The sequence below is a fragment of the Prunus avium genome, chromosome 6, assembly GCF_965620075.1.
Source record: "Prunus avium chromosome 6, drPruAviu1.hap1.1, whole genome shotgun sequence".
Lineage (NCBI taxonomy): Eukaryota > Viridiplantae > Streptophyta > Magnoliopsida > Rosales > Rosaceae > Prunus > Prunus avium.
In genome coordinates this window covers 33,318,965-33,332,104 of record NC_142289.1, presented here as the reverse complement: position 1 = coordinate 33,332,104, position 13,140 = coordinate 33,318,965, and the positions used below count along the sequence as shown (strand labels likewise).

General features: G+C 35.6%; 2 protein-coding genes across 2 annotated transcripts; one reads left to right on the top strand and one right to left on the bottom strand.

The window, feature by feature from the left end:
* The first annotated feature begins 5,816 nt into the window (after positions 1-5,816).
* On the top strand, positions 5,817-8,132 carry LOC110762059 (uncharacterized). The gene is made up of 2 exons (XM_021964654.2): positions 5,817-5,977; positions 7,075-8,132. Exons 1-2 carry the CDS (start codon positions 5,939-5,941, stop codon positions 8,008-8,010), a joined length of 975 nt encoding a protein of 324 aa, XP_021820346.1. The 5' UTR covers positions 5,817-5,938; the 3' UTR covers positions 8,011-8,132.
* Positions 8,133-10,109: 1,977 nt separating this feature from the next.
* LOC110762099 (large ribosomal subunit protein uL23) lies at positions 10,110-12,676 on the bottom strand. The gene is made up of 4 exons (XM_021964707.2): positions 12,608-12,676; positions 12,434-12,502; positions 10,920-11,283; positions 10,110-10,383 (listed from the first exon to the last, which is right to left on the bottom strand). Exons 2-4 carry the CDS (start codon positions 12,447-12,449, stop codon positions 10,299-10,301), a joined length of 465 nt encoding a protein of 154 aa, XP_021820399.1. The 5' UTR covers positions 12,450-12,502; positions 12,608-12,676; the 3' UTR covers positions 10,110-10,298.
* Positions 12,677-13,140: the final 464 nt, after the last annotated feature.

Below are 13,140 nucleotides of genomic sequence, written 5' to 3'. Positions count from 1 at the left end.
TATAACTCAAATCCAGAACCTAACGGAGCAATTGTTCCAAAAAAAAAAATCTCACTTAAGTGACAGTGGCACCGTCTAATTATGAGGAGCAAACGGGATGGTGATTTCTTTTTTAATTAAAAAAAATGATTTTTTAAATTTAATTTTATAATTTTATATATTTTTATTGTCTCCATGTGAACATGATTTGGTCGACAGGTAAAGTCGTTACCAGTTAGGAGGTAAAAGGGGGTGTGGTCTCAACTTTATAAGACCATTCTTCAAAGTTAATCAACTGAAATTACTATAATACCCCTAAAATGCGGCTGCATAGCTTTGTACCCTTCACTATAAACAATTCAACATGCACGCTTCAAACGAGGATGCTATACAGAATTTATGGGTTTGGTTTTTATTTTGCCTGGAGTGAACTTAAGAAATAGAGTGGGTCTTTAAGGTTTCAAAGGTTTAACTTTAAGGCAAACTCCCAAAAAGGGTACTTCTTTTACGCGGTTTTTCTTGAGTGCTTCACTGCATGGTAAATTTGTATGTACTTGAAGTGGTAGTGTTTGTGGTTGGAGTTGTGGCGTACTAGATTCAAATGTTTGTGTTTAGAGCGGTAGAATTGTGCTTGAAGTGGTAATTTACTAGTCCTAAAACTTAAACTACCATTCCGAGAGAGCAATGTACCGGTAAGACGATGTGAAAATATGTTCCCACTAAGTGCAATACTGCACTAAAAAGGTTTTACTTATTTATTATGTTGCACTTGTGTTTTTGTTACACCCCAAATTCAGGATAGAGTAAAATTCTGAATTAAGTGTGTGATAATAAAGTACAACAAAAGTCTATAAGAAATTTGATTATTTAGTCTTCTATTGTTTATTTACTTTATTATCACGCACCGAATTCAGGATTATACTCTACTCCAAGTCCAAAGTGTTGCCGTTTATATATATATATCAACCGTACACATGTTTGTTTATTCACTTGGTTAAGAGTTAAAACTCCAATGACAATTATATAACACGAAGCTCACCCATTGCAATTGCCATTGGCCAAGTTCCAACGAACATCACATGTACATATGAAAGAACTTCATCTGGTTTCACTCACAACTCTAGCAGCTAACACTCATTAAAATAAGTCACTTATGAGTCATCCTCGACAAAACCCATTACTCAAAACAACGTTTGCTTCATTAAAGAAACTACCAAAAGTATTCATGCAAAAGCACCACCCAACCAGCTTAATCATTCTGAATCCACTCAAAGTCGAACTTACATTTTGATTTAAATCTCAACATTAGCTACTCATATTTGACAACTCATATTTGTCTCACCGTCAGATTCGCATGAAAACAAGTAGATGGGGTTAGGATTTGAACTTTAACAAGTAAAGAAACAAATTATTAATGTGTTCGATAAATAAAGGAGTGAGTGAGATTGTGGTTTATAGATAGGCGCAAAATATAAGCAAGACACCTGAGTGACCCCATTTGTAAGGACGTGTGAAAAGGAGTCGAGCATTTTGTCACTTTATATATAGTACAATCTAGTTCAAACAAAAATAAATTCAAATTATTACCCACTTGAAGGCTTCAAGCCATCTATACTATTATTATAAATTACTTACTTGATAATACAGTCCCCTTTTATTGAGGAATCTTTCAAATAATTTTATTTGAGGGACATCATTTAGGGTCCTTTACGTTTTTTTTTTTCAACGATCCAAACCATCTATTTTTTAAGTCTATATTCATGGATCATCCTTGCAAAAAATTAGACAAATCGGAAACCATTGCGAAATCCAATTGTGCCCTACAAAATTAATGAATAAGGTGCTTTAAGAAAGTATTAAAATATCAAATTTTCAATTGAGTTGTCAAATGATATCGGATTCAAGTGATTTTTTGTAAAAATGATCTTTGAATGAATATCTACAAAATAGACAGTTTGGATTAGTGAAATACAATATAGAGTGGTAATAACATTCGGACGTCCATATAAGAGAATTTCTGTATATCAGCTATTCTCTTATCTGAATTTCCGCACATTATTACCGTGTTGATGTCATTGTAAGGGCCAGTTTGGGATTGCTATCACTTTAAAAAAAAAGTTGCTTCTGCTGTACTTTGAAAATAATTAGATGTAAAGTAAAGCATCTCCATGTTTGGTAAATAATTCTTTTAAAGTGTTGTGAGTACAAAAAGCAGTGTTAAAATCGTTTGGTAAAATTTAATATAAAATTGTTGTAATTATGAATAATGACTCAAATGGACATTATTTTGAAAGTGTTATGCGCTAATTATGTGGTGTTAGTGGAGGTTGTGAAAGAGATGGAGGTGATGATGGTGGTGAAAGAGGTGGTGATGGAGGTAGAGGTGGTGGAGATGGAGGAGGAAGAGGTGGTGATTGTGGTGGTAGTGGTGGTGATGAAGGTGGAGGTGGTGGTTGTGGTAGTGGTGGTGATGGGGATGGCGATTGTGGAGGTGGAGGTGGAGGTGGAGGTGGTGGTGGTTGTGGTAGTGGTGGTGGTGGGGATGGCGGTTGTGGAGGTGGAGGTGTTGGTGGTAGAGTTGGATATGGAGGTGGAGGCGAAGGTGGTGTCATTTTTAAAAATGAATGATGGTATTTTGGGAATTTAAAAAATTCCTTAAAGCTTATCTCTGCTTCTTTTGAAAGTAGCTTTGAAAAGCAACACAGAGCCTGTTTTTAAAAGTTGCTGTCAAAAAGCCACTACTTTTAAAATAATCGAGATATTTTATTTTTACTAAACACCTTAAACTGCTTAACTTTAAAGCGAAGTAGGTTTTTGGCAACCAAAAAAAAAAAAAAAAAAATCCCAAATGGGACCTAAACAAGGAGGATAGTAGGGAGGGATAGTAAAAAAAATACATGGTAAACGAATGGTAATAACGTTCGGATCTGCATAGGAGAATTTCTATATATATAACAAAGGAGTCATAATTTTCCATTCTTAAAAACATTAGAAAGAATACACGATAATTTTCCGATAATCAGAAATGTTTAATCTACTTTCATCGATTGGATAGATCCTTATGAGTGTTAACAACATAAATCTTAATACCAATATAAAAGAAAGGGTCAACTTGTGAAGGTGCCCAAACCATAAAGCGAAGATTAAAGAACAAATACTAAATATAATCACTCACTTACACACCGTATAAGCAAACTAGATACATTGCATCAAAGAGAATCAAATATTTTAAAATCCAGCAGCTTTTGTCCTAAACCAAAACATTTAAAATCTAGCAGCTTTGTCTTCTTCCTGGCTAAAAGAGAACCGTAAACATTGAAGTACAACAATTAATTAAAATAAACCCAGCAATTAGAATAACATTGTGGGTACACAAAACATTTCGCACTGCCTAGTTGTATGGTACATGCATGCATGCTGCTTTGTTAATCTTAAATGGATCAAGGAATAATGACATAATTAATATTTAATAAAGTGGGTGACTTGGATTGAAGTTGCATGATGGTTTTGTGCTACAAATTTAGGGTGATGTTATTGTTTTGGATATAAAATTGTGAAAGAGTGCCGAAACCGCTTGTCGGGAATAAAGAAAGAAATATTCTGGTCTTACAATGGAATTCCTGAGGAGATCATCCATGTGCATTGTGCCTGTGTCTATGTCAGAAAGATGTTTATCAGGTTGGTTTTGTTCTTAAGTTCAACATTAATCCGATAAATAATACAATATGTTTCTTATTTATTTTGTCCTTTTTTTTGGTTTTGTTTGGAGTATTGGACCTTGCAGACAAGGATTCTGCCATACGTGTCTGGATCTGCACCATGTCCAAATGGTACAGTGACCATTTAAGACCACAACATTAACATGTGACAAGAGTTTTATTAGCATCAGTTGTTCAGCATGTAAGAATGACCCATAGTGTTGAAAATGACCAATAATCACTAAACGATATGAGTTTTCTATAGCTAGTTGGTAGCTCACAGTCGTTCCTATGTGTAATTGGTTATCATATATGACTCTCATAATAAGTCATATATCGGTGACTCACAATTGCTTACATTGCATTGGTTTACAATTTCAAATGTTATCTTGATTTTAGACATAGCAAGAAATGAAATGTGACTTTCAACCTCTAAAAATCTATAATCGTCCATGTATGTGTGAACAATATTATGTTGAAAAGTCAGTGAATTTGTTTACATTGATAATTAAGTCGATGAAGAATTGAATAAATAAAAATCAATAGTTCATAACTATTTTATCACTTGCATATGCCATGTTCATATTGGTAATGGTGAACTAAAATCAATATTAAGTATGGGAAAGGTTACAATGTAGAATTGGATTAAGAAGCAAACTAAGTCAACCGTTATATATATTGTTGATATCAGTTTCCTCGGGCAGTTCACAAGGCAATCTAGTACAAACCCTAGCAAGATAATCTAAGAAATTGGGTCCATCCTTCATGATAAAATAATCACCTAAACTAAAATCCAATTTAAAAAAAAAAAAACAAGTACATGTATTTTGTTTCATATGAATTAATTAATTAATAGGAATCTGGTATTTTGTAAAGCATAACTAATTTTCCATGGTGGAAAATAATTTTCGATCAATGGACAATTTTCTCTTTTTTTATTCTTGGTTATTATTTTCTTCACTTCTTGTCCTTACCATTACCAATAAATTTTTAGACTGTTTATGGTAAAAAAAAACTTTCCATATTATAGAATTAAAATTAGCTGCACATCTTCATACGGCATGATGGTGTCATGGTGATGGCATTATACATTGTACTCACAGAAGAACATAGAAATATATATATAAGGAAAAAATAATAATTACAATTAGAAACCACAAAAAGATTTTAGTTTTCGAAATAGTTTCCCAACTTTTGAATTGCAAATTACAATGTAAAGATATTGCAAATCACGATTGCATGTTACAAACTCATATGACATACGGACACATATTTGATCTTTTGATTTTGACGGATTTAGTTTTCCATACGAGTTCTTACCATAGGAAAACTCATGTTTAAAATATATACGCACACACATATACACCATTGTTAACTCATAAACAATGAAGCAACAACTTATTAGGCAAGGAAATGATTTTATTTGAAGCTTGTAAAAGTACGATTAGCCCTAAAATTAGGGCCCGGGAAAATAAATAACTTTTAAACATGGGATATTTTTTTTTTTTTTCCTGTTTAAACTTTTCTGCTGACGACCTTTTTAGGATTAAAAAATTAATTGAAAACTGATTATAAAAAAAAGGTAGCTAAAATCTCAACGGTGATCATTGGTGACTCTCTTTTGTCATCCAATAATGGAGGGCATACCATGACCCTTCATAATCCGCCAATCTACCATAACACCCTGTCTACTAGACAGGGTGAGCCGCCGGAGGGAAATTTTGTTTTTTAATAGGGGTATTTATGGAAAGTTACCATATAGACAGAATGCAAAACCGCGTAAAAACCTCAGCATAGTATAAGGCAACATCTAGCTCCCATAAAACCTCTGAGAAATGAGAGGCAAAAAAGGCCGTTTAGGATTTTCTTATGGTAAGAAATATTTTGTTTTGGGTAAGAGACAAAGGTCCTGAAAGAGTGGGAAAGTTTTGAATGAAAATTCAATATTAGACAGAGAGAGAGAGAGAGAGAGAGAGAGATTATAAATTGGAATGGAATCTCCACAAAAAAAAGAAAATTTTAATTTCCATAACTAATTTCCATAAAAAAAATTTCTTTGATGTGGACTGGGCTTTATTGATCCTTGTGAGAAAGCCATCTCTCAGTCTTGTCTTATATGCTTCATTGTTCTTCTATAAATGAGTCACATTCCACCTTACTTTAACTCCTAATTCTCTGATTTTTTTTCCTGCTTTTTTCTTCTCTCTTCTCTTCTTTTCTTTTCTGCCTTCTATCTCACCAGAGGGGGTGAAATTCAGACTATGGAGGACTTGGGTTCTCTGTGGACTACTTATCATGAGGTGGGTTACTCCGCATTTCTTCTTCTGTGTGACATTTCTGTTCATCTTTTTCCTTCTGGGCTCTCGCCTTGTTTTGCAATTCATTCAAAGTTTGTTGCTTTTCTACTTCAATTGTGTGTTTTATGATGGTTTCAAGTTTCAACTGCAGTTTCTCACATTACTTTCTTTCATTGCTCTTTCAATTCATGTTCTCAGTTGTTTTATGTGAGTTTAATTGTTAGTGATGGATCTTCCATGTCTGGCCAAATCCACCCCCCTTGAATTTGTTATATTTCATCTATATAATCTACCACAAAAGAAAGAAGCAGTCATTTACTCTCTGCCTAAAGTTTTCCATTTCCCCCATTTATGGCCTCTATTAATTATCAAATTTTATACTTACCAAGATCACAGTTGTAATGATTTCTTGTTTTCTAGTTTTTCAGCAAGCATTTACAAGCCCTGCAGTCTCATTAGAAGTCAAGGGTCTTGTGAATGTAAATTTTGTGTTTAAGGAGTGCCTTGGTCAATTAATTGGCCATTAATTTTTTTAATACATTTTATGGAAAAATGTGTACTTTTTCTGTTATATATGTTATGAACAGAATATCTTTGAGTAAGAATGTGTAGGTAACTTGGTATTGATGGAAGCTTGTGATATTTCATGACAATAATGAATTTATAGGGCCCAGTGCCCATTTCTGTTATAGGGGTAGGTTTTAATGGAGACTGTTTGTATCTTACCCTCTTTTTGCCCCCCTCTTAAAAAAGAAATGCATGATTTGCTGACCAGGACGTGGGATTTGCATGGGCCCTTATGGGGTTTTCACTGTTCTTCCTAACTTTGAAATAGTGGTTGTTTGGAACCTGCTTTTGTGTCTGTTGAGAATTTTTGGTTTGTCAAAAGTTTGGTGCTCATGTCAAGTTTGAAACTATGGGCTTCATGTTGATTTTGCCTTATTTATTTATTTTAATTTGTCATGATTTAGGAATTTGATTCATGAAGAGATTGCATGTTGTTAAAAACTTTGGTTTCAGATTCTATTATGTTTTTGGTCTGTGATTCTATCTTTCATGGAATTGAAACTAATTTCTTAAATCCTGTTTTGAATTGACAGAGCACTGATGAATTGAAGCAGAAGCTTCTGTTCACAACCCTTGAGCTGGAATCAGTAAAAACTTTAGCAACTGATGAAATCAGAAAGAGTGAGGAGAATGTGAACAATTTGCTCAATCTTTTGAAGGTTGCATACAAAGAAAGAGATGATGCCAGAGCTCAGCTTCACAAGCTCCTAAACAAGATCATGCCTTCAAATCCAATTGAAGCGCCCATTAATATGTTTCCACATGTCCAGCCTGAAAGCCCACTTGTAATTCCCACCAAAGCAAACTCCAGCATAACTGAATCTAACAGCCTCTCTGAAACATACAACCACCAATCCCATGGCTCTTCCCCTGTGGAATCTCTATTTGATGCAGTTTCTTCACCAGAGTTCTCAAACATCAACATGGCAGACTCTGGTAACATTGCTTTTGTGAAGCAGCAGCAGCAGCAGCCTTTGGTGCAAGAATTTAATGACTCTATGTCTTCTGGTGTAGCCTCTTCTGGCATGACCAAAACTGATCCTGCTTCTGTAGTGATTGACAATTTTGTCAGAGGGAAGACTCTGCCTCAAAAAGGGAAGCTCTTGCAGGCTGTGATGGAAGCTGGCCCGCTGCTTCAGACACTTCTTGTCGCCGGGCCTCTTCCTCGTTGGCGAAATCCTCCTCCTTTGCAGTCCTTCAAAATCCCACCTGTTTCTATCAAAGGCTGTGAAGCTGCAAGTTTTAACCAGAAACCAGTGGCTAATCCAAGTTATGGGGTTCATAATAAGCCACTGAGTTTTGCATCATATCCTGAGATGTCTCGTGGGTTTTCGCAAACATGTTCAGCTTCCATGTTGAATTTCAACAATGGTGCTTCTGGATCATGCCTGAACAATGCAAGGCTGCTGACTTCAAATTCCAGTATTGACCACCAAATCCCAATTGGCAAGCGGCAGAGGCTTCAATGAGATTTTGGAGAACTTTGCTTCTTAATTTTGTGTAAAAATCAAAGTTTGAGCGGTTGAGGGTGTAAATGGGATACTTTTGTTTTTGGGGTTTGAACTTTAAATGACATAGCCATTTAACTTCAGTTTGCCCTTTGTCTCTCTTGTACATCAAGATGCTTCTTCGGTTTGCTAGTTTCGTTCACAAAGGGAAAACTAATAAGCAAAGAGCAATATAATTTTTTAGCACTAAATCCAATTATAAAATTCCAGATCCCAATATATGTGGCCGTGTTTTTCTTTTTCGTGTAGAAAATATTATTATGCAATCTAAACTGCACTGCGGTTTTCATGTTTTCTGGTCATCTAAAAAAAATGTATCCAAACTTTGATATCATCTACCTCAGAAATTTGTATAGTAGTTCATGCAATTGGGTACCCTTGATATCCTCACTAGGCATCAGCCTTGCATGTGTCCGCATATGTTGTTTCTTTGATTTAATCGTTCTTTGACATCTTTATACTAATTCCAATCTTATAGGTTTCCTTAAACAATAAACGCATTTGTTTGCTAATGAGCCCTATATATTCAGCAATGCAGTCTTATACAAAGCCTTTTTGGAAACTTTTGATAATTTATATCTTTTTGCAGAACTGATAAACTATCATGGCTTCAAGCTCACCCCTATCTCAGGATCCACCTTGGAGACCCTGGGTTATATCTTTTGTTGCTCTTGTTTGCACCTTCACCCTCATATTCAGTTACTACAAGTTGCTCAAACGGCTCTGCAGCACAAGCTTCCCAAGATACCTGAATCAACGACGCATTCTGAATGAAACCAACCCGGATGATCCATCTCTACAGTTTCAGAGCGAGGGGCTAGACGTCTCTGTTATGCGGTCTCTCCCAGTAACTCAGTTAAAGAAGAAAGATGAAGCAGAAGCTGCAGAACACAGCCAAAGCAATGCAGACTGTGCAATCTGCTTGGGCGAATTCGAAGAAGGCGAATGGCTGAAAAAACTGCCCAAATGCTCTCATGAGTTCCACATTTCTTGCATAGACACTTGGTTTGTGTCCCACTCAAACTGTCCCTTGTGCAGATCACAAGTCTACGATTTCATGCATGATTGTCTTGTTCCTATGGACACTGCATTAGAGACATTGAGCCAAGATGAAATTCAAGAAAGAGCATCACATTACCAAATGCTGCAGACATTGAGCCAAGAAGAAATTCAAGAAAGGGCATCTCATTACCGAATGCTGCAATTCGCCATCCTGGGGAACTCACCACTTGGAAGGGAAGCAAGATATGCCCGTTGATTTTTTATTTTTTATAAATCCAACGCATTAGAAAAAGTGGAAGGTTCCAACGCATTAGAAAAAGTGGAAGGTGCAGAATGCAACCCAAAGCACCCGCTTGCCATGTATCGTCTTAATTTTTCAGAATTGGAAAAATGTTATGTTATCATACTTTCAAGAAGAGATTATAAGCCACCCATTCAAGAATTCACCTTATTATAGCTAATTTTGAAGTGCTTTCTTGTTGTATCTTGTACATGGACCCCGATTTGACGCCACAAACACATGCACCTTGACTCACTCCCACGTTTCCCTGCAAGAGAAATTTAAGTCTGAGGATTTGGCTTGTTCTTCTTGGGATCAACGACCTAATGAGTACCTCTAAACCCTACATCCAGACCCGACCCGACATGCTCAATGACCGACCCGGAGGAACTACATTCTGACAACCAAACACCCAAGTTGCCTACCATGCCATCGTCGTACTTTAAACAAATCTACTAAAAGTAACTCGGATTCTAGAAAAAATGGACGTTGTTAGTCTTCTTACAGACACAAGGGTACCTTTTCCCACACAAACACAAGCATGCTGCGAGGCTCATGTAACTCTTGTTTTCCCGAGTTAGGAAAAAGCAAACCAAAATACTTCATTCTCACACGAAAAAGAGACACAGATGGAACCAAAACAAATGAAAATATTGCAATCTACTTCACGATAGGCAGCTCAAAAGGATAAAAACGGGCACACAGTTCATTCAAACTTTCCCTGGACTGCTTGGCATTAACCATGGCTTAATATGCAAAACGTGATTGCATACGAAAATGAAAGAGCATTCAAATGATGTTTCAAAATAGATTAAATTTTCAAGTCTACAAAGTCAGAACTGCAGGTATAACCACAAAAGACAAAGACGTTGTTTTAAATCAGTAGCAAAAACTGTTACAACTTCAAAACTAGATCTGAGTGAGCTCAAAGAGTATGCTCTCTTACTAAGTAGCTCTGTCACTACCCTTAGATGATACCAATTTTGTTTGCCACATCCAAAGCATCGTAATCCGGGGTCAGCCTAACATAAGCCTTTTTGGTACCATCAGGCCTGGATAAAAAATATTCAGATTATCAGATCATCATGGGATGGAGTCGTGGAGCACATAAACAAGTGCGCATCACAAGAAAATAGTCTAACTGATCCACCATGTCATGATTAATACAAAACTTAACCCGCATACCCATACATAAAAATACATTCAAAAAGTCTCAAAAACCATCAAGTACCCTGCAATAATTGTAAGCTACTACATATAAACCTCCGAAAATAGAACATATAAACCTCTGAAAAAAGAACATATAAACAGCTTGGATACAGGACAGCTCATGCATCAAATATTAAAACTTGCAAACTATTCATCAAACCTACATCTTGGCTGAAAGTAACAGAGTATACACACAAGTATTACATAAACACATCATTCTTTCCCAGACTGATAACAATTACAGATGTAAACCTTCTGTTGGTTCCTACTTCTTAATATTAAATGGTACTAATGTGCAAATTCCAGGTCAATATTTTCGAAATAATAGAAAATTCGATTCATTGCAAATTTCTTAAGGCATTATTCTAATGTTACTAACCTGATCAAGGTATTCACTTTCTTGGACTGAATATCATACATCTTCTTGACTGCATCCTTAATTTTCTTTTTGTCAGCACGTATGTCGACAATGAACACCAAAGTGTTGTTGTCTTCAATCTTCTTCATTGCAGATTCAGTAGTAAGAGGATACTTCAAAATTTGATAATGATCGAGCTTGTTCCTTGGTGGAGCACTGATACGAGGATACTTAGGGTTCCTCTCCTTTTTCAATGTCCTAGGCCGATGAAATGTAACTGAAGTTCGGATCTTCTTGGCCTTCTTCTTAAGGATGGGACCCGATTTCAAAGCCTTTGCAGCTTTTACAGCTTGTGACTTTGGATCAGCCTTTTTTGAAACATCCGCTGGAAAAGATATGCAGTGGTCAGCCAGAAACATTTAAACACAAAACCAAAAGGAATTAGTTGCTTTAAGAGGCAACTCATTGAAGAGGGGAAACTCCAAATGTTTATGAGAAAGAACATAGAGGTGGCAATGAGCATGGCAATGAAGACTGGAAACAATTGAATTTGCATCACCTATGGTTACTGGTTACACAAACCTATCCATGCCTGACCTTTTAACAATGGGTCAATATCTCTTGGGAAGAGCCATCTAAACAAGCTAATGTCGATATACGTTGAATTATAACTAGTTACATATAAAAAGGAAAAAAAACAAAAAACAAAAATTGTTTGTTCCAAATACTCAAACATGGACCATAAATAGATGCTACACTCTAGAGATGTTAAAATTATCTTGATAAGTAGTTATATTTGAAAGGGGAAAATAAACAAGCTTTGACAAATTTGTTTCTTCCAATTCCCTTGATACTCCTAGGCCTACTGCCTTCACGCTAATCCTAAAAGACTAGATAGCAATCCTGCCATTCAATTGGCTTAGCTATGAAGTACTAGAAGCAAACTCATATGAATTCTCAGGGAGATTCATGCATACAAGTATGAAAGGTATCATTTCTAACTCAAAAGAAGACCGCTGCTCATAAACATTAAATCATCAATGCATTGATGTTCAGTTAACGACTGAACCAAACATGATTGCAAAGCTTACTTTTGTTTCATTAATCAATTTCCTCATGTTTCACAGCAACTATTGATTAAAAAAAACTGGAACCAATAGCAACATAAATTTACTCATACAATGATAAAACAGTTGAAAAGAAATTAAGGTTTTACACAAACACAGAAAAATTCTAATCCATTTGGTTTCTAAGAAAATGCAGCATACGGTAGCAGTCTCCCTACAAGCAAGAGCCCATAAAATCCAACTTACACGATTATTCGGCTCATATAAGTTGGTTTATCAGTCGCTAATACTAAGCAATCGCGATAGTTTGATATATACATATATACATATATGCAATAACTACTTTTCTTTAATTTTCTCAGCAACCAAACAGTGACTTCTGGAAACCGAAATTGATAATAACACAACAGCAAAGAAAAAAAATAGAAATTGATAGTACGAGGAAAAAAGACAATAAAGGAACAGTACCTTTAGCTGGAGCCATTGGTTACCGATGAAGAAGGTCTGCTTATAAGCCCTTGTAACCACTAGGAAACCCTAAAAGAACACACAAATATAGCACGTAAATATCAACATTTTCTCACTGTTCAAAAATGTGTAAGTGCGCGTTTGTGAGAGGGGGAGAGAGAGAGAGAAACAGACCTGCCGGCGTGAAGCTGAGGAACCAGTAGGGTTTAGGATGAAGAAGAAAGCAGGGATTATATAGAGTCGGGGAAATTACACAAATGTCCATGGCTGTTATTTTATTCACCCACATAGGCTTTCTCATCGTGTACACGTTAAAATGGCCCAGGCTTGAACACTAGGCCCAAGCCCACTATTATTAGGGTTTATTATCTTTATCCTTATCTGTTTTTTTGTTGATAAAAATAACTTTTTATTTTGTTATTTTATTTGCTGACAAGTAACTTTTCTTTAGCATTTTTAGAGAGTAAGGAACCTTGTTTCTGTTAAAAATTGAAGTAATGCATCCTATAAAAAAGAAAGTTGAAGTAATGGAGACGTGAATTAGCCTAGTTTGATTATGGCAATGTCTTGTACCCAAGTTCTAATTTTCATGTCAGTAAATTATATTAATTTAGAGTAATTTAAATTATCGCTTGTATTTAAAAATAATAATAATAATAATAAACTAGTTTGAAAAGAGTTTTTGGAGTGAACAAATTTTGATGTAG